Below are 26,175 nucleotides of genomic sequence, written 5' to 3'. Positions count from 1 at the left end.
TTAAATTGTATTTTTAAAATCAGTTTCTGAAAAACATGCGACTGCTTTTTATTTGGATCTTACAAAGGCAAAAGTGTAGAGTAAAAGTAAAAGTGAAGCAGCTACATTTAACAGTTATAAAAAAGGAAACGAAACGAGCCTCTGCACTGGTCTACTGAAAGAGATTACTTTATTCAAACCATATTTTTACTAGCAGAAACATTTGGTATTAAAAAGGCGTCAAGAACAGTCAACTGCGTTGACTTTTTGTAAGATGACATTTTTCCAATAATGTATGTAATTTTCTATTTCCCACTTCCACAGACTCTTCAAAAACCCACAATAATAAATCCACGCAGACTGTCAGTGAACAATGCATTAATAGTTTCTTTTATATAGTACTTTTGTGTTATTTTCAAATTGTACTTAAAAGCCAGTGTGTTCTTGTCCGCCTCCTCTAACAGCCACAGTGAAATAATGGATATTGTGCCTTCCTGAGAGAGACAACGATTGTATGCACATCATAAACCGAAAGTTAATGTGCACACATTTTCAAACTGCTGCTATTTTATCATGGAAATGAAGATTAAACCAGGACTTTGTAGTTTCACTTTCTGGCTCTTCCAGATAATCATGAAATTGCTTAAATTAAAAAAAAATGTATTATGCAGCTACAGTAGATGGCAATAGTCAAAGCTGGCATAATATGACTTTTAAAGCTACCATAGATAAGTGCAGCATTGTATCTCCTCTCAAAGACACCTGAACAAACATTTGTCTTATTTCTTTCATAAAATACAACAATACCAGCTGAAATTCCTTTTCTTTTATTCTGAATGTCTGTCATCTGACAATAACAGCGTTTGGGAATACTGTCCATTGTGCAAACATTAAAAAACATAATGCACAAAATACACTGTGCCCCAGAACATTGTAAAGTATGGGTATCAACAAATCTGTAAATATGGGTTGAATATGGAATTTTCATTGTATTTTCACTTCCCCAGGATGTTTCTTGCTTGCTAATATTACATCTGCTCAAAGCATTATGGGGACCAAAAAGGATGATGTTGGTTCTGCTTTCTAAGTTGCTCATTTTTATGTAAGAATCATTCCGTGAATTATTTAAAGTGGACAATGTTTTTTCTATTTTCTAGGACAGCATATATAAATAATTCTAAAATGCTCTGAAAGACGTCAGTGAGATTGATTGTCCTTAATCATCAAAGTTCTAACCCGAACCCTAAGCATCTTAGACCGCAGCTGATTAATACAATCATCTTCGTCAGCTCGGGTTGTGAGTAGAATGATGGGAAAAAGGACTTCCAAAATCTGGAATGACTCCCATGACTTAGCATTCAATACCTTCTCATTGTTTTTAAAGGAGACATGTACATACTTTCAGCTTTTTCTGTGAAAGATATATACAGTCTTTAACAAACATCTCTTATTTTTAAGCAAGGACCTGCGATCTAATGACCAACCCCTTTAGGGCCTGTTTGCAGCCACTGTGGGCAGACCCACATGGCCTACAGTGGGCCTTGCACCAGAGTAAAATGTGGCACATCTGGGCCCCGGACTGTGGGTAGTCCATAGTGTGAGCTGACTGTGGGCTGTCCAGACTAAGCAGAGAGGGGCCCTAAAAGGAGGCCCCTACTTTAGGCCCACTGTATCCGGTTGTTCAGTGATGACGCGACGAATCCTACTTCCGGGTCTAAAGTAGTCTGCGTTTAATATGGCTTTTGTGTTGTTAACATGTTTAATGTTATGTATTTTCTTCTATTTGATCTCAAAAAGCTCCTAAAACAGTCAGTGATCCCTGTTGACCTCCCTCGGCTTTTATTACCACTAATCATTTATTTAAGCTCAGTTTTTAAAACCTTAGGATGTAACTACAGCCCAGCCCATGCAGCAGTATATGAATGATTAACCTCGTATTGTGGATGGATTATCTCAGTTGTTCTCCTGGCTGAAGTTTGGTCCTTTTACAGCATTCTGCCATGCGATTACATTTGTTCCTGACCACCGAGAACACTCACGTTAACTTTTATCGAGTGGAAAAAAAGTTAGCTTGTTTATATTATGCTAACATAGCTGTGTCGCTAGCGGTCACATAGCACATCATTATATACCAGCTAGCCCAACTTCAGTAACCCTACAAACGTCACTGCTGTTTAGTTTTCTGTCTTCATTTATGCTGGAAGTGATAGCAGAGCTGTACGTTTTAATTTGTTTCCAAAACCCCGCAGTCAGGACATGCTATATTGATTTAGATAGAAGCTAGCGAGCTAACTCCCTGCTAACTTCTAACTCCGTTAAATGTCATAAATTCTGTTTTCATGGATGCCTGGATGTTAAACTCAATTGTTACACCTGGTAGAGCAGAACGCTGATCATTTTATTAAAGATGAAAGACTTTAGACAGTTTTTCAACTCTCAGTAATGCCATAGTGATCGTTTGATATATGGACCTGCAGCGGAGTTTAGACCCAGACACAGCTAGTGACGTCAGACTGAACAACCGGATATCAACACTCTAGGCTTTGGCTGCCCTAGTGGTGCCCCATCCAGGGCCCACATGTGCCCCATGGTACATTACTGCCACCAACTGGTAGGAAGCGTTGACCAGAATGTTCTTCAAAAATCAACAAAAACAAAACAAAAAAGAGCTACTTAGACCAAAAAGCTACCACAGCAGGTACACACACTAGTTGCCCAAAGAAAATTTTTATGGTGACCCCAAATGGGCCCCGCATGGGTTTTCAGTGGGCTACCTACTGTGGGTACCCACACTGAATTCCCTCTTGGGAGCCAAAAAGGCAAAATTGCTATGGGCTCCACAATAACAAGCCTAAATAGTGCCCGCACGGGATTTCTGTGAGTAAACCCACTGTGGAATGGTTCATTGAATACTCATTTTGGGCCCTAAAGGGCAAAACAGCTGTAGGCCCTTTGTGGGGTAAGTGTCTGCGTGCCCTGCCCCCACAGCCCCACAGTTCACCCGCAGCTACCCACTGAGAGCTTGAAGTCTCAGTGAAGTCTGAGATTTAGGTGCAGCTGTCTTATATGAGCAGACCTGCATCTGGAATGAAAAGTGAGATAAACAACAATGACAAAAATAATGTGAAATATGATTTCTGGACATTTGACAAAACCACTTCATGCTGAAGTCACAGAAGGTATGACTTTTCATAAGGCCACCCAAGTGACATTTGATTCCAAGTTGAGTTTCTAGAGTGGGAGCAGAGAGAGGGTGAGTGGCTGATAGGAGCTGTGCAGGAAGAAAAGACATATCTGTACTGAGAAAGGTCATCTATTCAACAACACTGAGGAGAATTTCTGTAAGTGCAGAGCCACAGTTTCCAGCCAGAAAATGTAGAACCTGGGCAGCTGCACAAAGGACTCAAAGTGGAATTTCATCTTAACAAAGTGCTACTGATAGAGGCTTTCAAGTTGGCCAAAAGATACAGCCTTGACTCACGGTTCACTGAGACGCTATAGAATTTTGATAGATGTCAATAACTGATATTACCTCAGCAATTTTAGATCTCCATGGTGTTCTGTGGGGATGAACGTAGTTTTAGTAACACCCAGAAAAGTCTAGAAGCTCAGTCCTGTTGTAATGCATCTAACCTGTGCATCAACTTTTGTGTTAGACCAATCCAGCTTTAAACAGCTGCATTTCCAAATATAATTCGGACATCGCACTTAGGCTTCCTGGCCTTGTGGCAGATATGCCATCTTCAGGCTTTGAAACTACTTGGCAACCATCTGGTAAAGCCCTAGCCATGTAAGCCTAAAGATTGGTCAATAACCACCTGGCAACCAACCATGACCACAAGCAAGTTTACTTCCCCCCAAAAGGTTGGGAAAAGTGAATTTGAACTATGAGATCAGATAGAGTCGACAATATCCTGGGATATGGATTCAGGAGACAGACACTATCTCTACTTTTAAGATTAGGCTTAAAACGTTCCTTTTTGCTAAAGCATATAGTTAGGGCTGGACCAGGTGACCCTGAATCCTCCCTTAGTTATGCTGCAATAGATGTAGGCTGCTGGGGGATTCCCATGATGCATTGAGTTTTTCCTTTCCAATCACCTTTCTCACTCACTATGTGTTAATAAACCTCTCTGCATTGAATCATATCTGTTATTAACCTCTGTCTCGTCGCAACAGATTGCCGCGCCCCTCCCTGAGCCTGGTCCTGCCGGAGGTTTCTTCCTGTTAAAAGGGAGTTTTTCCTTCCCACTGTTGCCAAAGTGCCTGCTCATAGGGGGTCATATGATTGTTGGGTTTTTCTCTGTATCTATGAAGCGCCTTCAGGCGACTTTTGTTGTGATTTGGCGCTATATAAATAAAATTTAATTGAATTGAATATCTGAGGATGGCAACTTGCCAATGCTAACCCAATCTCCATTCACCACCACCCTCTGCTCGCATATCTGACAGTTAAACTTCATTAAAATTAAATCTACAAATCTCTGAGGAGATGATATTAACTTCTATATGTTCTATAATATGGAGACAGGAATTAAATCTACAATAAGAAGAAATAAATTGAAGGACTGAAAAAACCAACTAAAACTAATTTTAAAAAAAGTTTTTTTTAAATACTCAAGAATTAGATCAACTCTAGTAATCCACAGCAAAAGAATCAGCAGATTGTCAGTAAATATTAAGCTCATTTGATAGGTAAGGACTGCCAAGAACAACAGGTGTTGACCTTATCACTGCAGGGAAGCTATAAAATCTGCCAACACATGTATTCTGACTCATCTGAATCAGAGCAGACGCTTACATTTACTCACTTTTGTGTCTTTAAGAAATAAAAACATCTAAGTTTTAAAGCAAATGTTAACTTCTTTTTTTTTCCAAAGTCAACTCCAATAAATCAAGAAATGCAACATTTAATTAAATGATAATATTATTTGGGTTATGTTTATGTGGACGAGGTTCGACTAGTAATATGACTTGTTAAAAGGTCAGTCTATTTACCCTCTCCAGGTCTTCTATCCTTTTCTCCAGACTTCCAGGTGCTGAAGCTCCTCCATCTCGGCCGTGGCGGTTGTGTCGCTGTCGGCTGTTACCGCCGGTGTCCTCCTCCAACCCCATTTGTGGAAAGCTGTTAGTAACAAACACAATATTGCTGAGCCTGTAAGTTGAATGCATCGAAATATTTTATACTTCACATTATACACGGCCACATTCAAAAGAAAAGGAAAGTTAGAAAAAGAGTACCATTTGTGCTTGATTTCTACTTTTCAAAGTGTCCAGTAGTGTATTCACACTGAGGCCGTTTGAAGGTATGAATCATACCCACATTGTAAAACTTCAATAGGGATGACACAGCCATCATCAAAAGAGCAGGTGGGGAATATCTTCTGCGTGTTTGCTCTTTCAATTAGGCATGCACTATTAAAGCCCCTCTCCCTTTTTATTCCTTTAATGGAGAAGGCCATCAAGGATGTGCAACTTTGGTATAAAAAGGATTCTGATTAAGAAACAATTTATATATTACAACTTCAAATAGGCTCAGGAATGGCAGTGGCAAGTTGTGCGTCCCTGCTGTTAAGCTGGTGGGGGGGTGTTGAAGTTTTGTATGCAGCTCAAACAGAACATTAAACTTATCTCGTTTTCATTTTTTCAGTGCTTAGAGACAGAGTCTGGGGCGGCTGGGAATGGAATATTCACGTGCAGTCAATTTCCTTACTGACCTTAATCCAATAATTATTGAAGTGGAAACTGGGAATGAAATGCTGGCTCTATACCTCATAACTACAACTACTCCCACTCCCCAGTAGCAAGAGACTATGACAGGTTTATATAATCTCCCTGGAAATAAAAAAAAAAAACTTAGATTGTAGGATTCAGTGTGTTGTCTGAAGGGGCTGGTTGGCAGATTTCTACAGCTGAAACAGACAGGAAAGCTGCTGGCAAGACACAGGACAAATACCTCCTTTGTACCATCTGTACTCTTTAAGACCCGCCAGATATGAAGTCCGCATGATTAGACAACTTTAACAAGTACTTTTAACTCTGAAATCGTAGAAGCAGCAGTGGAAACTGAGTATAAACTGTTAAATTTGTTTATTTTTCTCCAGTGCTCAGTTTCATGGAATGCCAATATTAAAAAAAAAAAAAAAAAAGTAATAGTAACCCGACAAGATCGGCTTTCTTGTTTTTGTTTTTCCTTTTGGCATGTTTAGTACATATCTGAAAGTAATAAGGCTGTAGTCTCAGCGCTCACTGGCTGGCGGGTCTAAAAACAGCAGTCTTGAGTTTTCTGCATAAGGATGTCCTCCCAACTTTTCCTACAATGTTCTTGTTTTTGAGTCTAAACATATCAGAATAATTCCACTATGTTTGGTCCAATTGTTTCATAGGTACCAGTGCATCCAGCAACGTGATATTGCTGGATGATATTGGGAGATTTCTCAGGATATGAGGCTTTTTAGCATTTTCTTTAAATAGTTCTTGTGCTGGGGCCGGGAGTTGATATAGTTCCATCTAAATGAAAAAAATAAAAAGAGGGTGACACAACATCTGCTACAAGGGTAGCAGATGTTTCTGACTGCAAAGCCTTTCTTGCAAGGGCAACTGCTGACCTGCCTCCATTGCTACCAGGCTGCATTTTGCAGACTGGCGTGAAGTGATGTCCAGGGAGCAGTTGAACTGATTTCCTCGGGAGATCTCCAAAGTAGCCACGGTGTAAGCAAAAGAGATATGGACCAAATAAACCAAAGTCTACCCTACATAATCCTCTCCCAGTTCACAAAGAAGTCCTTGAGGGTTTTACTTCCTCTAGATAGATCAAAGATTATTTTGGCATGAACTGGAACTGAATAAAGGTACAACAAAAACAGGTCTCATGACATAAATGGCTTAAAATCCTGCTCATACATATAAATTCTTCTTTCCTCTATTGAAGCAGCAGTGCCATTTCTCATACACACGCACAGGCAGTATTTTTGTGTACCTTGACATTTACAGAACAAGCATCTTATTTTCCTTCATTCTCCCTGAGCCAACATTGCAGCGGCCAGCGCTTTTGATCAAGAGGAGTCCTTGAAATGCTCTTGCTGACGCTCGTCTGCAAGATAAAGGTGACTTCATTTGTCTCTCTCATTGTGGCTCTTCGAGGCAACTTTATCAGCGTGAGTGCACACGAGCACACAGGCGCGTATATTGTGCAATTCGTGCCTTTGCTATGATGTCCCGGAAAAAAGATCCACGAGAGTCACACACAAACATCGCAAATACACGGACTCCCCAAGATGCACAGTGGGTGTTGAATCCAAGCCTAAACATCCAAAGCCTCGTCACTAAATATCACATTGTGGCACTTTAGCACCCCACAGGCTGAGGTCTGGGGGAGTTAGAGAGAGAGGCTAAGCCAATCGCACATTCTTGTGAGCCTCAGCAGGTGGGAAGGAGAAAGCACAGACAAGAGCACCAATAACAGCAACAGTCACAGGTATAATAACATCTCCCCACAAACAAAAGTGTCAATGTGTGGAATGAGTCAAAACTTCACTGGAGGCAACAGCACACTGGATTCAGTCGTCTGTTTAATGCTCTCATTACTTTAAAGCAAGACAGTATGAAGCCAGCTTCCATGCAGAGCTGCTTTGAGCTGCTAGTTTACAGATGCAGTCACTCCTCAGTCATCTCAGTGGCTGCTGGGTTTATAGGCAGCCAGAGGCAGCTTGGTTGTGCTTTGGTTTCTAAATCTTCAATCTTTCAGGTCCCCTGCTTATGTAGTTTCATTCTTTTCCCCCCCTTTGGAAAGACGGCACTTTAGACAGTGAAGATTTGTCGCCACCAGAGTACTGCCCCTCATTCATAACACACAGCACCTGGAGCAGACCTGCCCTGCCAGATAGGATTTTTGTCAGTTTATGAAACACAAGTCAAAAGCATGGTCCCAACTGACCTGAATCATCGTCTTCTGTGGAGATTTTTCCACTGAAAACTCTTAGTGACTGATAGTGTTTTTAGTTTTGCAACTCAAAAAAAGTTACTTAGTTTTTCTCTTTTATGCTTAAATGTAAACACATTTACACACCCAAATAAAATAAAACCCCTGGTGCATTCAGACTCCTCTGTGTTTCTCTCAGACTTCTCAGCAGGTGGGTGCATACCAGAGGGAGGCATTTGTGTCACTGCACAAGTTAATTTTAGCAAACACAGCCTTGACCTGGTGGCTGTTTCTCACATTATTTTCATAGGTGTGTGTCAGCTGCAAAAGGGCTCTGATTCAAATTCGGAAGAAGCATCTGGAAGCTCCAAAAACACTGACGAGGAAAGATAATGCTGGTTTTTGGATTTTAGACAGTAAAAGGTAAAATCATTACATTTAAAATGTAGATGCATGTTAGGTTAGAATGCTCTGACGTGCAATTTTTGTTATATTGTTTATCTTAGTAATTAATATGATAAATGAGATGCAGCTAATTGGATTGCAAATCAGATTTAAATTTAGTGTCATGTTACTATGAGTTTTTAAAAAGAAAAAAACCAAATGGTCTGAGAGGGAAGTAAATCAGAGCGCCACATGTGTTTTTAAATTGTTCATTCAGCCATCTTGTGTTGCCCAGCCCACCTGGTGGGTTATCCGTAGCGGAACAGCTGAGTGTCCAAGTGAGGCTAACCCAGCTGATGAGAGCAGCAGCCATAATTACATGGCCAGATTGAATGTCAGCTGGTGAACCTGACTGTCAGGGTTGGCCACAACCGCTCACTTTAGTTGCAAATAATGAAAAATAAATGCATGGCGGACTCACACTGAGGGACGTCAACTCTAAATGATACAATTTTCTGTGATGTACTTCATTATCATGGAAAATGAAGGGAAAATGCATCGTTTCAAGAGCCCCTCCCTTAAAAGAATACTAATTTTGATGACCTGTTTAGAAAGAACAGCAAAAACCAGTAAGATGAATGAAAACTCAAAGTAGAGCTATTCCCAGGAGGTTTCAGTCCAAACTGAAACTGAAAGAGTTTTTTTAGGCTGTTTGAGAAGGAAAGGTTGAAAGCCATTTATCAAATGCCAAAGCAAACTTGACCAAACAGCACCTCTCATTTTAGAACCAAAACCTTTCAAAGCAAATCGTTTACTCTGAGCACTCCCTGCCAGCCACAGCAGGGAAGTGATGGCCCGGACAAAGTGTCCAGGGTCCAGATGGTGTCCTGTCAACCAGAGTTCAAACGCATCATCTTTCTTGAACCATAATAGCAAGACAGTAGCAGCACTGAAGAGCAGGAAAAACAAACAAACAACAACAGTGACACATGAGGAAAAAGGCCCTCGGACTATTTCGGAGGAAATCTGCTCTCGTAATTAATTACTCAAACTGCTCTTTCTCATCCTGGCCTTTGGTGCTTCCCTTGACATATCACTAGTGATGTTATGGCAGATAAACTCCACTCTCAGTCGGGGTTAGAAAATATGAGCCTCACCTCTTGTAGCGGCCGCTTCCAGATCTTGGAGTCTCCTGAAACAAACAAACAAAGGAAAGATAAATGCTGCTAGTCCAAAAACTATAACTCAAGAGTTGCTTTAAGAAAAGAAGTTGACTTTTCTACAGTAATAATGATTTCAGAGAGAAACGGCAAGACATCTGGGTGATTTTGGTGTCATCATTATGCTTTGTTCATCTGCCTTTGGGTTGTATTGGTTCACCAAAAGAAAAAAAAGGCATCTACAGGATGAGAGAAATTTATCAGGGGCGGCATTTATAGAAAGCCTTTAGGTTGTCTGTGAACCTTTGTGAATTGCAACTGCAGAGCTGATATATAGATAGGCTTTGTTGCATTTAATAGTTCAGGAGGAGCCCCATAGCCCCAAGAGGTGGAAGGCAATCTCATTTTTGGAACATGTAGTTGTATATTTATCTTATTGCTTCAATTATTGTGTGATCTAAAGGTTGTTTAGATCTTTGCAGCAGTGATGCTCCCCATAAAAAACGCTTTTGGTAAAGAAGCGATTCCCTGGAAAAAATGAAGTGTGTGTGAGATGAATACACATCTCCTCTTTCCTAAGGTCCTGTGCAGTGAAGGGTCCCGTATTTGATTGAGGAGCCTTGGCTTTGCTGCAATCTATCAGTCAGAGCTCTGCTTTTGTCTGACTCTCAGCATACAGCAGCCTCTGTGCCTCACTGACAAATCATCCATTACCTGTGGATGAAATCCCTCAACTTATCTCTTCCCTGGATCGATTTACAAAGATAGAAAAGAGTAAGAGGGCAAAATGTAGCAACAATCGGCCTTTAACTAAATAACAGCACATCTTAGCATGAGGCCTGGTTGAAGTGGCACCTGGAATTAAGAGCAAATTAAAATAGGAGGTTGTCTTTTTGTAGGATTGTGTGTAAGCCAACAGCAGCCACAGCTGCTCCTAAAAGGCCAAGTCTACAGTAGCTGTTTGATCTTCCTTCTTCATTAATAGTTGACTCTAAGGCAGACAGATGCTATTCTACTGCTGTACCTTCTAACTATAATACACAAGCCTCAGAAAACAGTGTTATAGAAAGTTTAGTTTAACTTCATTTTTTATACTTCTGTTTGATCTGAATATGGTCAGAAGACAAATTATCCATCAACTCTGGAAAAACCATTTATTTTTCTGTCAGTCTCACACACACACACACACACACACACACACACACACACACACACACACACACCTAAATGTAAATGTGAGTTTACACTCTGACTTCCAAACTCTAGATGTCCACAATATGCAACCCTCCTAGAAACAGTTTGATGGTGTCCAACGAATGTTGATTTTAGTAAAGAACATTTGCTTTTCCATTTTCCTAGAAATTCAGCTCATCCAATCCGGCGATGCGCCACGAGTTTCATACATCAGGTCCGCTGGCGTACAAATAAACTCTACACTGTACCAGGGCACATCTGGGTTAGAGAAAAAGCGAGACCATGTGACATCACTCCTGCAGTTTGTTGAAGAGCAGCAAACACACAGGGTAATGCAGTCTCAGGTGTGGCTTTTCAAAACTCGATGCAGGTGACACCCTCTGTAACTTTGTAGTGATTAATGCAAAGCATGCCAAAGCGACACCTTATTGAATGGCCCGAGTAAAGAAAAAATAAAAGAAATTGTGGCAGCTGCCAATGGTATTGCTCAGACTCCTCAGACACACCTATGGCATCAGTTTCAAAATCCTACGTCACCTTGTTATCGAGTTATCGCACTCACAAAACTTCAGGAAATGTGACCTCTGACCTCAAGGTTAAGGTCAGTGAGAGTCGAACTCGTCCAAATGTTTTTTAGTAGATACGTCTATGGTATCAATTTAAGGCTCCTACGTGGCCTCCTTCTCAAGTTATCCCATTCACAAGTTTAGGTGTGTACAAGAAGATGAACCCAGGAATGACGACACTTTTAGTGAGACCCTGCGAGCCTTATCAGTATGATTATGAGGTTTGAATTTCATTTTTTGCAGAGAGCTATAGGTTATAGATATATTAAACTGTTTTGCTTGTTGCTTTTTTTTCTTTCTTCTTTTTTTTTAATCATTTGCTCTTTTGTCAGAACCTTGCACTGCTTCGCGATCCTGCACCACAGTCTAAGTACTCCAGACAGCTTTAGTCAGTAACACAGAGGGAACAAGTTATTTATTTCTACCAATATTCTTCTTTATGCCTGCTATAGTAGAAAATAAATAAATATCTTCCGTCTTTTTGGTGGATGATCAACAAGTTTGGTAAACATATTCAATTTAAATGTCACCATTAATTATCTGCAAGAATATGAATATTTAATGAGTAATCACAGCAGTGCGGGAGATGATCAGATTAAAATAACAGTACATTACAATAACACGACTCCAGGACCTTTAATACTGTTGGTAAGTTTTACTCTGTGATGTTGGAATAAAGGGTTGCTTTTTAAATTAAACTTTAATCATGTATAGTATTTCTGCACTGATGCAGTATTTGAAACTAATATTGGTGACATCTTGATGCAGAAAGCTGGACTGTATCGATGACAACCGGCCTGTCTGTTCAGTTGAATTCAGGTATTTCTAACAGTTAATGGTCAGCAGTTTAGAGTTATATCACAGCTTTTCTTTGCACTTTTGCAATTGTCTTTGACTTTACCGCAACCACACCGAGCATTGTGAACCACCTGCTTGGGATACGAGTCTGCAAGACAGTGTAAATGTACAACTACTTCACTGCGCACAACACAAGCCTGTGTAATTTTATTTAGAATGTTCAAGCACCAGCGTCAGCTCCTACAACCCACATCGCAACGCTTACCAAGAATACACCGAGACAAACATCTACAGTAGAAATGAGCATTTTATCACTAGAATCGAGCACTCTACTTATTTCTGTGCTTTTGTAACCTGCTCCTTCTCCACAACACTCAACACCAGTTGGAATTTGTGATGAAACGCATTCAAAAGTCTTGGTTTGGACATTTATGAGCTGCTGTGGTCACAGATTTATGTTTTGGCAGCTCATTAAATTCAAAAGAAAAAAGAAAAAAAGAAAATGAGAACATTTCTCAAGGATCAGCATCTCTGCCCATGAAAAGCTGATCTCTGGGATTCCAGCCAGTCGCCAAACAGCGCAGGGCTCAGTCGGTTTCTCTGCACAAAGCTGATAAAAATCACAATTTTACTTGGGGCATTCAATAAATCTGACAGAGAGAGAGAGGGAGAGATATGCTCAAATAAGATGCATGATTGGCATTTTAAGGGATCCTGAGTAAACAGCAGCAAGTACTCAATGTGTTGAGATATTTGCAGGTTCTGGCTGCAATTACAAGCTAACATTTTTTTATCTTACCGCTCTATTGTTATACTCAAGCTGTTTTGCAGTCCTCTCACACATTTTATTAAGATGCTAACCACACCTGGCTGTCTGGGCCTTTGATGCCAGCTGAAGAAATAGATGTCAAAATGCCAACCTGGAACATAAATTGAAGGCTGGAGATGAAAACAAGGCTAACCTATAAGCAGCGCTGTAAACAGTAGCAGAAAGCCATGTTAACCTCTTGTCCTCCCTTTCAGATTCCTAAAAGACCTTTTCTTACCCCCTAAAGTGCCTGAATTAGAAGTTAAATTTAAGGATCTTTCAAATTTAACTCCCCCATAGTTGTTGCTGGGAGCTTGCCTGTCAGAGATAAGCACTGGTGGTTGGCCCATATAGCCATAATCTTGAACATACAAAGGTGTGAATGTTATCAAATACTATTTTAGGCTCTACAGTGAATTGCACTTTGCTGCTAACACAGCTCCTGCTGGAAACGGCATGTGACGGGTTGCGAACACTTCCCTGCTGCTCAGACATGATGCTCTGCATCAGCACTGCTTCTTGGTGTTGAAAGGTGATAATGAAAAATGCAAATGTGGCTCCTTAAAGAGTGCTGGATGGAGATTGCCGGGGATATGCTTTCTCCAGGTAAAAGAGAGAGAGAGAAAGTGAGAGAAAGCTGAACTTGTCTGCCGTGGACCTGGCTCCTTAATAAAAGCAGAGGATCCAGAGGAATGTTCCACGTGGTTCTGGGCTGCTAGATCACTAGAACAGGTTTCCTTGTAGGACCTGCATACCAGAGGGAGGTAAGCCCTGATAACAAGGAGCACTTGCCTGCACTGGGTCTCTCTGATTATCATACTTATCAGATACATGTGCAGGAGAAGAACCGTGTGGGTCTGAGCTCTAATGCACAGACAGTGAACACATCTCAGACTAATTTAAATGCATCATGGGTCCCTTTTATAAACAGAGGCATTGCTGAATTTGAAACATCTGAGCATCTCGAGCAGCAAAGAAATACAGCTTGTTTTGGTTGGAAAATGCTCTGAGACCTGGGAAGGCAGTTAGCAGCAAAACAGCTCTGAACAGAAGGTGAACGGAGCTTCTTTTCAAAACTTTTTGTCCACATATCTTGAAACAAGCTAAGAGGCCTGGCCTGATGTTGTATATCATCATGGAGCTGACACAGAATTTGATCAATGGCGCCCAAGGGGAATGGCACTATTTTTTTTTTTTTTTTAAACATGCTCCATCTTTGCAGATGTCTAACTGACAGCTCTGCTGTAAATCTGCTGATCGAATTGTATCCCTCCTGTTGTTTTTCCTCCAAGTCTGACTTCTTCTGAACAAGCTGGCACCGGAGCCCCATGAGAATAGAAATATCAATTTTAGATGAGTGACAGTGAGACATCTAATGGTTAGTTCCTGCATAGCCACATCTGCTCTGAGTTAGAGCTAATACGGAGATGGTGAGATTAGATTCAGCCCATGCATGATCGGGCATATTCTGCTCCAAATTATAAACCGAGGGTCCTCCCCTCTACAAAAATGGATGCGTGGCAAAGAGCTGATTCTACTGAACTCCCTGCTGTTTGTTTACATGTAGAACACTTTATGTAAACAGTCGAATCCTTTTTATTATTTTTTTTTTTATTGAGGCCACATCTCAGCAGGTGCTGTCACAGTCTTCCTGTTAGTGTGGTTGTTTGTGTACATATTTCATGCACAAGCCTTTGCTTCGCGTAAATAGCCTCAGACAGTTCCAGCCCAAAACAAAATAAGCCTGCTGATGCATAACAGCCAATCCATCTGGAATGCGTCTCCTCGCTACATCCACACGAGCTGTCACACAGCGGCAGAGCCATTAGATATTCCTATTTATTTTTTATTTCGTTCAAAAGCCGATTATCATGTCAGTCAGATGATTTTCGTACAGGATGTCTGAGTCGTCGGTACACAGCTGGATGCTTTCATATCCTCTCTGCACTCGAGGTTATATTGAAAATCAATGCATGTCCATTAGAAGAGAGTTTGAAATTACATACACTGGAATATGAACTACTGTTCTGGTGAAAGACAGAAGTCAAATTACCAATGTGCCATTATTTATTAAGGCTCTGTTTTTACTCGTTCATTTACATCCTCATTGTACAGAACACCTGCTGGACTCAGACAAAGACCAGACGGCCTCTGCAAGAGCTCACTTCTATTAAATAAACACAGATTCACTTGCCAAGATTAAAAGATTCAGTTTGTAGACATCAACAGTGTCAGGTTCACACTCTCAAGAACCAGACGCCTTCTACACAAACCAGATTCTGCAGATTCTGAAATTTGATGAATGTGGCCCTTCACTTTGTTGGCCCGAGCTCCACTATGCTAACGCTAAGCGGTGGCGGGATGTGATGATCCTGTTGCGTTTCCACTCACGTTCAGGACAAAAGCTAATCATTATCAGTTATCTTTTATTTTTATTTAGTCTATAAAATAGCGCTCTACAAGTATTCACAGGCCAAGATAAAGTCTATACACTGCTATTTTTTCCCTGGACACTCAAAGATATTTAATTTTGTGCAAATGGAAAAGTAAAAAGGTGCACGATTAGGAAGGATTCCAGCCATACTAACCAAAAATCTCACAGATTTAACTTGGCCATGTAAGTCATCCTCTTGGTCAGCGCTGTACTACTTCCTGGGTGGTACACTTTTAACCACTTGAACTTCAGTGATGTGTGCTGGATCTGCTCCGGTGTTTCAATCCAACGCCTCTAACTTATTTCAGAGGAAAACAAACCGTCAGGGAGGCACAGCTACTGGGAAGAGCAAGTTTTAAGCAAAGACTGTGGTCTAAACTGTTTGTGCCAGTTCTTCCTTCCTCTAGTGTTGCAGGGTGTTAACAGCAGGACTGTGAGCTCTTCTGCTGAAAATTCATTGATTTTCTGGGAGGCCCAGTTCTCATTACAGTGCTCCCTGACCTGAAAGTCAGGCTGGTTTGACACAGAAGATGTTTGTCTCTCTAAAGTCAAAGTGCAACTGGTCTGAACAGGACTTCCAGAGAAAACAGCAGGAGCACAATAAAGAGGGGACTGATTTCCAAAAAAAAGAACTTTCTGATTACACCTTGCATCTCAATGTTTAAAAAAAAAGAAAAGAAAAAAAGAAAAAAAGAAGTTAATTAGACCACTAAAAAACCCAGACTTATGAGGAACTGTTGCACCAGCTGCTTTGTTTGTTACATTTTGCCTTTAACCTCTTTTTCCATTGATGATGAAACACCATGACACCTTTGTGTTTTGCAGCTTTTTTGCACAAACTAAGCATTCCCCGTGCCTCCCTGAGCTCTGAGTGTCTCCGTTTGGCCGCACTGATGTTACAATATGCAAGATACTCTGCTCAAAGACATAACAAGTGGAAAAAATGCTGGCTGTACTCTGTGGACATCCTGTGCTGAGGCTGATTTGCAAAATAAAAAAACAAAACTCCTTTTTATGTCATGTCACTTCTTACCAGTAAGTAGCCAGTGGCAGGGTCAGCTGTCATCGACTCATTCTGAAACGTGTTGGCCTGAACCAGCTCCTCCTCCTCCCTCCTGTCCTTCTCTCCGCCATCATCATCATCCAGCTCATCCAGGCTCTGTGATAAGGTGATGACAGATGAAATTAGGAAGTGAAGTGGACACAAACTATGTTTACATGCGCCATCTGTGTCAAGGTTGGTAAATTAAAGAAAACTTCATGCACACAGATCTAACATTGGTCCCATTTTACCAAATTTGCATCATATAAACAACTTCCTTGTTGGTTGCATAACCGTATATCGCACGAGGGTTGAGGAATGAGGAATCATTTGTGCATTTGTGTTTTCAACAGGCAGCTTGTCAGCAGCCAAACCTCTTCTCTAAGCAAAGTTATGTTTTTTGTTTTTTGTTTTTTTTACTGTATACAGATGATAAATATATTGTTTTATCTAAGCATCTTAACAGTGAGAGACAAAAACAACAGCTTCAAGTGTTCACCACACTCTAAATATTCACCCAAGAGAGATGCATGTGAGAACAAATCTCCTATAAAGCCAAATCAGGCCTTAACTTGTCCAAAAACAAAATGCTGAGTGACACACCGCAGGACAGCCTCCTGATGTTGGCCTTGTCGACTCACATTATTTGCTGTGTGTCAGCAAATAAAATGGCATTTACAGGTTTACTTGTTTTTTCTGAAGCAAAATTGGGGACAAACATAAGCAGAGAGTCAATTATTGGTGTCAGCATCAACTGTTAGCCACAGGTGTAGGTATCAGACCAGAACTTCACAACTGGTGCATCCCTGGTGCATTCACTAGTAGCAGGTGGGCGTCTTTTGTCCTGCCTCTGCTTGTTGCACAACAGAAGCTCCCTCACATTAATCCAGTAGTTTGAAGTGAACCATTTCCAGCTGTGTGCAGCATGTGCAAACTGAAAAGTTCAGAAAATGACTGACCTAATTATCACAATAATGTCAAGAATTCCTCTGTGAAAAAGGCTTTGGGACAGATTCTGTCTGACTTTTTATTATTTTGTATAAAAATATGCTCAGCTTGTTACTTTTTATACAATCTGCTTCTATGAATTCTTTATTCTCATCTGAAACTTTGTTTACTCTTCAAGATAAGTGTACAATCAAACCAACCCCACCCTCCAGTGCTTAACGGGTTGCTAGAGTCAGTCCCCCAGACAAATCCAACAGTAACTTCCTCATTTTATTGCATTTGAGTGCACTGACAGATGCGTGGTGACAAGCAAGGTCATTCCCACAGTAACAGCAATATTGACCTCTGGCTCAACACAACCAGGGTCTCCTCTTAATCCTCTTCAGACATGGTCACATTCACTTCCAGGAATCCCCCAGGAGCTACAGCTCAAACACTACCCTAATGCCAGATGGACTCTAGTACGGCAACAGGAAAACAGTCTGCACTCGACCTTTCACCTCTTGAGGACAAGTCAGGGGGGATTTTTGACCACTGGAATGTCCCTTGAAAACACAATAAAAGACACAATATAAACATACGGAGTGCAAACATCCCTTTGACAGAGGCTAGCAGCTTTCATAATCAAAGCAGAGAGCTTTCGAATAGTCTCGGAAAACCAACTTTACTTCTGATAATCTTAATTTTTTATTTTTATCTTAAAATATCTGCACAGCCCAAACTTCACACTGAGATGGAGTACGACAGAGTTACTGGGTTCATCTGTCAGGAGCGGCGGAGATGCATTGCACAAACACATCTCAACACTGACGGCCGGATCGTGACACGAGACAGAACGGGGGCCAAACTCCCAGAGGGGACAATGCAAACCAGGCTTTCCTGTTTTACACCGCAGGGTGAACAAAAGATGGCTGCCCAGCAGACCCTTCATCGGTAAAAATAGCCTTACAAGGTTAAAGAGGAATGCAGTCATTTGCAAGGCTTTTCCTGCCAAACTGTTTATCAGTTGTCCTTGGGGGAAATGCCAGTTCCTTTTGAGTCTCACTCAGAGCTTAATGCTAGCACTCTCCTCCACCTCACCGGTGCTCTCATCATCTCCCACACAGACACCTATGGAGGTATCCCACGATGGGGCATAATTAGGAGATTAAGAGCAATGATATATGGAAAATGCCATAAAACAGAGTTCTGTCTGTGTCAACGCAGAGTGGATTGCGCAATGACTAACCACTCTGCTATGCACAAACTTTCCTAAAATGTGGAGTTGGGAATCTCGAAGTTTATTTTGGAAAGAGATGGAGCCCACTTTGCTCTCTAGTATTCCAAATTGCTGTGTTTCTTTTTATTTCAGCTAAAGGAAAAGGGTATCTGTGCGAGTCCATATAAGGGGTGTTTCTGCTCCTGACATCATCATAGTGTTTATTTTTCTGGCCAGTTTCTTACCTTGGGCCAGCTGGGCAAAGCACTGAAAGTGCTGAAGGATGAGCGTCCAGGGCATTGACTGAATGCCTTGAGCAATGTATTTGCATTTCAACATTACACATAATTTCTTCAGCCCAAATAGTGTCACAGAAGTAATGCAATGTTCTGTAGCACCACTGTAGGGGCCTCGAGAGTCCCCCTCTGAAACGCATCACTCTCCACAAGTTTGTACATACAAGGACACACTTATAGCAGCCACTGTTGGCCTATTCTTTGCATATTTTAAAAACACTTTATATTTCTCTGTATACAAATGATATAATCTGGCGTGCATTTACCATTTTGCAGACAATTTTGTGCACACTTCACTGAGGCTAAAGTTCATTTATAACATAATCTAAATAAGTTAAGAAATTAAGAAGTGAAGAGCAAAGACACGTGTCCTCCCCCAAACAGTTTTGGAGAGTCGAGTGAATGCTGCCCAGCTGGGACCGATTATCTGCGGGAGAAGCACTTTTTACACAATGCTAAACCCTAATTAAGATTAATTAAAAATACACTGAATGTTCTAAGATCATTAAATGTTGAGCCAAAATTTAAATGTACCAAAAGTCAAGGCACATACAGTAAACAGAGGTATCAGTTTGTGTACTGATGATATTAAAAAGATCATTACAAACTTCAGTGTTAGAGGACATCTCTCCAGAATCCTCTCTGCTTCCTGTTTACAACAGGACCAAGTGTCAGGGCGTGTTTACTTAAGAAAAGCACATATCCTGCTCCGCTTCAGCCTCCAGGCCTCTGACCGTCACTCTCCACATGAAGAATAAAAGAAGCTACATCTGGAGCAGAGCTTCACGGTCTACTGGAATGTGTGTTGTGGTTGGAAAGTTTCTCCGCAGGGAGGAAAATGATCACTCATCTATTCTGAAACTCCATCTCTGGCAGCAACAATGCAAAGGCTACAGTCTTTGTCTGCAGCACAGCAGGCTGTGTGCTTTACTTCCCTGCTCTTTAGCTTTTAAATGTTGGTCAAAGGGATGCTGTGTGATGGGAGAGGTGATGGGTTCCCAAACTAAAGTGGCTACTTTCAAATCATCCACATGAAAGACAACAATAAAAAAAAAAACATTTTAACTATAGTATGCTAAAGTCTATAATCATTATTATACACTGAATTTTCACATGCCAAATAGGGTGAACACATCATGATCTTGAGAGTAAGAGAGAGCTTAATCTAACAGAAGTAGCAGAAGCCTGCTTAATCTACTTAAGACATTTTTCTTTATATGTCTTATTTTAAAATGCACAAAAAATAAAGCCTCAGACTGAGATCATTTTAGTTGGTTGAACACATGATTCAAGTTTCAAACCAAGTGTCCACAAAAAGCTGCTCAGCAACAGCTCAGCAGAGGTAGCTACAGCTGCAGTGACTTCCATGGCAAACAATCTGTACAAACTCACAATCTGTATTCAAGGGAGAAATGTGTACAGTGTGTCACTCGTCCCGTCTTCCTCCCCTTAGCCCCCCATGGCTGTTCTTCCCTGACCCTGGTTCTGCTGGAGGTTTCATCCTGTTAAAAGGGAGTTCTCCCTTCCCACTGTCGCAAACTTCATAAAGGGGGTTGTTTGATTGTTGGGGGTTCTCTGTAGCATTGTAGGGTCTTTATTTTACAATAAAAAACACCTTGAGACAAAGATAACCCAAGAAAATAAAAAATAAAAAGCAGTTTTTAAATGATGATTTCATTGATTGAGGAAGAAAAGATAGATATGTGGATTAGTCAAATTCCTGACCTGAATCCAATTGAGATGCTGTGGCATGACCTTAAAAGGGTGGTTAATGCTCGAAAACCTTCCAATGTGGCTGAATTACAACAAGTCTACAAAGATGAGTGAACCACAATTTCTCCACAGTGCCGTAATGAGACTTTTTGCGAGTTATCACAAACACTTGATTGGAGTTGTTGCTGCTAAAAGGGTGGACCAACCAGTTATCAGGTTTGGGTTCAATCACTAGTCCACAAAGGGCAATGTTGGTTTGGACTTTTTCCCCTTTAGTAATAAACACCTTCAATAAGAAACTTCACTTTGTGTTTTTACTTATCTTTGTCTAATATTTAAATTAGTTTGATCTGAAACAAACTGTTCATCCAGACGTAGCACAAAATGCTACGTCCGGATGAACAGAATCAACTTTTGGAGACTGCACCACAAAATGTCTGAGCTACAGGAGGGCCTGGACAGGAGGGTCCCAGGATGACCCCTTTACACGTTTTGGCTTCACTGCATGTTCACCTTTTAACCGTTTTGTTTTGGCACGAGATAGCCTGTCCCTTTTACTTCCACTTTCTCATACTCTGTGCAGATCCAGTCTAAACATACATTCTGTCAAACTGCCAACAGCTCGACCACTTAGTCCTCAGATTTACCTCCAAACAAGCAAAGGGCAGCTCCAACAAAGGCACGCTCGTATACAGCAGACTTAATGACTTCTGTGTATTAATCACCTGCCACTCGCCACAGCACAGTGACTTCATTAAGATGATCTATTAGGGAAGAGGTAAACTGGCACACCGATGCCCACTGTCTTTTAATCAAGACTGCCAGTCAAGCTCAGGTAACGGGCACAGACAGGCACAGCACTGCGCTCAGGTATGGCAGAGATCAAAGAGAGGACATCTGCCCCGGAGCTGCAGGCTGATTAATGTGACACCACCGACTTGCCAAGGTCGCCGTTAGGTGCGGCAGAGGTATGCCAACTCTGAGCAAGAGTGAGACATCATTTGACATCCCCCCCAAAATACGACTGGATCATCGCCAGGAAAAATATTACATTTAATTCTCCAAAGAAAATATTTTCTATTGCTGCCTGTGGCCTCCAACCAAAAAAAAAAAAAAAAAAAATGTTTTCTTTAATCAGCTACTGGTATGTCTGAAAAAAGGCTGAGAAGCAGAAGACACTAGATATCCAATGTGGGGTTTTAGTGTGAAAACAGGGTGAATGTGTGCGTCCAGAACTCAAGCAACTGAAGCTTGAATATGTCCAAGATCAAATGAATCATGATTTTGGTTTCTTAAGTATTTGCTGAGTTGTTATTAGGGTTATGATCTGATATCCTTTTCTTGTTTCTTACGTCTATTGTGTTTACTACTTTCTGCCCATACCAATTGTCTCACTCGTGTCCAAGTAGCCAATCAGCTTCCAGTGTACCACCACAAGTGGCCAGATCACCTTTGCTCTTCCAGAATCTTACCTTTCCATCCATCGCTTATGTTCCTTGATTTTATTTTTTCCTTGTATTTTCTTGTGTATTAAGTCTTGTTTATTTTTCAGATTTTTGCTGCTCTCCTGGTTTCTTTTGGTGGATTGCATTTGGGTGCTCTGCTTCTGTGGTTTGTTATATTTCCACATGCCGACACATAACCAACATTTATACAGAGGAAAGGACATAAAAGGCACATAAAAGCACCACTTCTCAAAACACTAAAGCTGTATATTTTAAAAAAGGTCTACCACCACTTCATTTATGATTTATCACAGTTCACAAACCCAGTCCCGCTATATCTATCCTTTCCAAAATCAGATGCCTTTGCATTTGGTTTAAGTCTCAAAACTGTACAGGGGGGCTTTTTTTTAAAGATAGGGTTGTTTAGGGACAGAGTCGAGTCAAACAGCGAACATGACTTTCCCAAGAATCAAAAGCTTTCATTGGCCTCAAAGCCCCGGGCTGCTTTCTTTAAAATGTTTATCGAGCAAAATCTTTCACTCTTCAGCTTTGAATTCTGAGTCTTGACCCTCATTTTCACTCCAAGTGAGAATATAATATTTTAATCAGCACTTCGCCAGACCTCAAAATGAGTTCCCTCTACACGGGGGGTTCTGGAGAGGAAGACGAAAGAAAGAGAGAGAAAATACTTTCTGCAAACAAACAGGGGCGCGGCTGTTATTACTGAGAGAGAGAGAGCAGCATCAGCTTCCTCGGGATGCGTTAGCCTGGGATGAAGGCCTGAGGGCAGGCCAGTTGGGCTCAGCAGGTCTGGGCAAAGATCTCTGACAGTCTGCAAAAGCTTTAATACATCTGTGGGAAACAACTCTATTCATGCTTTTAAGTTTGCCAAACTTGTTGTTCTCCTGTCTATAACCTCCACAGTAGGTTGGAACAGAGCACCGACTTCGACCGGGCTTGTAAACAGACTGGCCGCGTGTCCGTTTTAAGTATGCGCTGGCAGGGTTGAGAGGATACAGGAATATTTACAGTTTTGGGGAGGAGGGTCACTGTTTAAATGGCACGTTAAACTCCAACACCGCAGACCTCCACCAACAACCACATGGCCCCTGCTCAGCCCTCAGCTCAGTGATGTGGTACTCAGTGAGAAGTCTGAAACCAGAGACAACACGATTGCAGAGATGTCCGTGTCTCCATGCATGTGGTAGACATGCAGAGAGAAGCCACAAAGTCAAATTGGATACATTTGCATAAATATTTAAAATGTTAGTCCCAAAGAATTGTATTGCAGAGTCTGGTTCTAATTTTCATTAATCTTAAGCCCTGATATTATTATTGGCCCTAAAAATAGCATCAGTTAGACTAAAACCAGGTTTATTATGGGGAGTTAAAAGTTTTCATATATAGAGTTCACCTGTTCACATCAGTTCCCCAAAGGAATTGTATTTATTTTCCATCCTTGGTGGGCAACACAAAACCATGGAACTGTACAACTGAGAGAACAAATAATTGGAGTTTATCAAACAGAAGACTACTGCTGTGCAACTGCTGTTACAGAGCGAGTTACAGTGGACCCCGCCGGACTAGAGGCACGTAAAAGAGTGTTAGACAGTCTAATCATGTGCTCGGCCACTAACAGTAACAGCAGCCAAAGAGAGAACTGCTTTTACCAAAGTAAGCAATTACTGGTAATTTACAGCAAAATTAATGAGGAAGCAGTACAATTTTTTACTTCCCTAAAACCTCGCACTCTATTAAAAAAGGAAAAAAGTGAAGCTAAATCCCATCATGACAATAAGTTTGCATCTGAATTTACAATTTTCTGTAGAATCTCTTGGGAAAAAAAACAGATTCCTGGTCCAAATCTATTTGGATTCACATTTTTTCCTTAGTTATGTTCATGACTAGTCCACCAGACAATTAAACATTATCCCATTTGCTATTTGACACCCCAAAATACTAGTTTGTTACACTACTTATTACCATTTGAAACAATAGACAGCGCCAGTTAACTGCTGGTTCTAGGCTGTTACGTCAGCGCTGTAGCCCCGTCACGACAGCTGCACTAACAAGCTCAGTTCTGCAGTACTCTGGTGCACAAAGTAAAAGGTTTAAGGCTTTAAGGTTTATAATCACTCGGCTGGAACGATGTCTAACTGCTTTCTGATGGAAAAGAAGGCTGCTGGTGCTAACGCTGATCATTTCAGCCCCAGTCTGTAAAGTTGATATAGTGTGTGTGCATGTTACGCACAGTGCCACATGTTTTAGTAAGACATTTTTCCCCATTACATTACATAAGTAACAACCTATCGTAATGCACGATGCCTTCAAAGGCAGCTCTTCAACGTGGATTGAGAGAAGCACATGGGAGGTCAAGGGAAGACTACAGATAACTTGTTTTCCCCTGGTTTAAGTAGGCTTACTCGACTCTCACGCTGCATCTCTGACCCTCAGCTGACCATAAAATGTTTGCGACAGTAACCCCTCTGCATGCAAAACTCGGAAGGCTTTAACAGTAGCAGCACAGCAGATTAGCCGGATTTTATCAACATGAGCCTCCTCAGCTGAATATCAGTCCAGCTGACTCACTGCATCAATGAGAAAAAGAGACGTGTTTCACCTGTCAAACTCTGGCACAAAACAGTTATTATCAATTCAGATCCAGCTGTGGATGAGTTCTAAACTGCTCATTCTAAGCATGACATCAAGGTGAAATTAGGAGTTATATGAAGCAAGTGACATTCTGTGTCAATGGAATACAAATTGTATGACAGGCTGTGCAAAACTATTTGGTGTTGCTAATGGCTGACATTAACCAGTCTTGTCAAATGCTATGAAATTGTGTAATTACAGTTGTTCTTTGGATCCATTGATCCAAAGTTGAATTTTGTTTACATTTGATTAGATTTGCTCAATTAGAGAAAATTAACAATTCTCACTCCTGTATCAATCATATTCTAAAGCACCTAATCCACTTCATGCGTCCATGCTACATGCATTTATTATTTTTGTTTGTTTTTATTATTATTCTGAAACCTAACAAGAATAATGTTCTTTGTTTCTTCCCAGGCATAAACATCTCAGGAAACTAGAGCGCAGACAGGCCCTCTGCCTCATTAACAACGCTGACCCGGATCAGAGGGAAGGAGATGCCTCTTAAAGTAAGAGCACCTTCAGCAAATCAGCTCTTTTGGTTTTCTCTAGTATCAAACATATTGATGATCCACATCTCGGCTCAGAAGTTTTAACTAAAAATTATTTTCTTTTTTGTCCAAAATTACTTTGGTCAACAGAGGTCATTTAAAACATGCTATATATAAACTCTGCCCTCTTCTGCACATGATTGAGGTGGATGATCTGCTGTGGTGACCCCTAAAGGAAGGCGCTGAAAGAAGTGCACTTTTTGAGCTTTAATCAAGGTTACAGTCTTTCTGCTAGGTTAACTGCTCTGTGGGAGTGGATGGTGTACAGTGGAAACACCAACCCTGATGAAAAACCTGCAGCAGGCTGAATGCTATACTTTCCACAATCAAATACATGAGGGTCTATTCATTTAGTCAAAGGTGAACACACAAACATGCGGATGTCTGTGCATCTTCCAATACACTCGAACGCCCCACAGTTATGCACGTGGCCTTCAGGCAGACAGACTGTGCTTGAAAATGCTGATATGAAGGACAAACACTGCATGGTATCCAGACTATAATCAGAACCTCTGCTCAGGAGCCAGGTCAGCAGTATGTGTGTGTTCAACTGGTTCTCTTTGCAGTTATTTAGGCCAGCATATGCAGAGATTGTTGCCCCCTTTCCATCAATGTGGTGCCAATGACTAGTTACCCTAACTACACAAAGAACATCACAAAATTGCTAGGTCGAAGTCGGAACCGCAAAGATTTCACCAGTGATTAGAAGATGGAGCCCTCAGCTTTCATCCATCATGACTTTCTTCCACAATATTTCCCAAACATCTGCTATTAATGTTAAGTAATGATCAGTACTCAAACCTGATTAAATGTCAGCTGGTTTTCAAAAGCAGACCTTTCTCAGGACCAGCACCACATTAGAGGAAAAGTATAAAGACTGGATTCTCGCAGTACGCCAAAATAAAATAGCGGTACATAAATTAGGTATTCATCATTCATTTTCGCTGTTGTCTTCTTGAATAACGAGGCGGCTCTTTTCCATCCTTTGCAAATATCTCCACATTAAACATGCGTCATAGCAGGTCTCATATGTTAGCAAAATTGTGCTGACTTGCTCTGTAGTTTAGCCGTCAAGTGGTTTTTATT

At 41.0% G+C, this 26,175-nt stretch overlaps 1 protein-coding gene across 1 annotated transcript in view; it reads right to left on the bottom strand.

Moving 5' to 3' along the window:
- Nucleotides 1–21,925, bottom strand: part of LOC102215563 (PRKC apoptosis WT1 regulator protein-like) — a 29,514-nt gene extending 7,589 nt beyond the window's left edge. Inside the window, exons 1-4 of the mRNA XM_013912833.1 lie at nt 21,914–21,925; nt 16,278–16,403; nt 9,442–9,476; nt 4,978–5,104 (exon numbers count right to left, since the gene is read on the bottom strand). Coding sequence (XP_013768287.1) covers nt 4,978–5,104; nt 9,442–9,476; nt 16,278–16,403; nt 21,914–21,925 — 300 coding nt within the window. The remainder of the gene's footprint in view (nt 1–4,977; nt 5,105–9,441; nt 9,477–16,277; nt 16,404–21,913) is intronic.
- Between the last annotated feature and the right edge of the window lie 4,250 nt (nt 21,926–26,175).

This window comes from Pundamilia nyererei, unplaced genomic scaffold, assembly GCF_000239375.1.
Source record: "Pundamilia nyererei isolate P.nyererei 1_Seehausen unplaced genomic scaffold, PunNye1.0 scaffold00104, whole genome shotgun sequence".
NCBI lineage: Eukaryota > Metazoa > Chordata > Actinopteri > Cichliformes > Cichlidae > Pundamilia > Pundamilia nyererei.
This window is presented reverse-complemented; position numbering and strand designations above follow the sequence as displayed.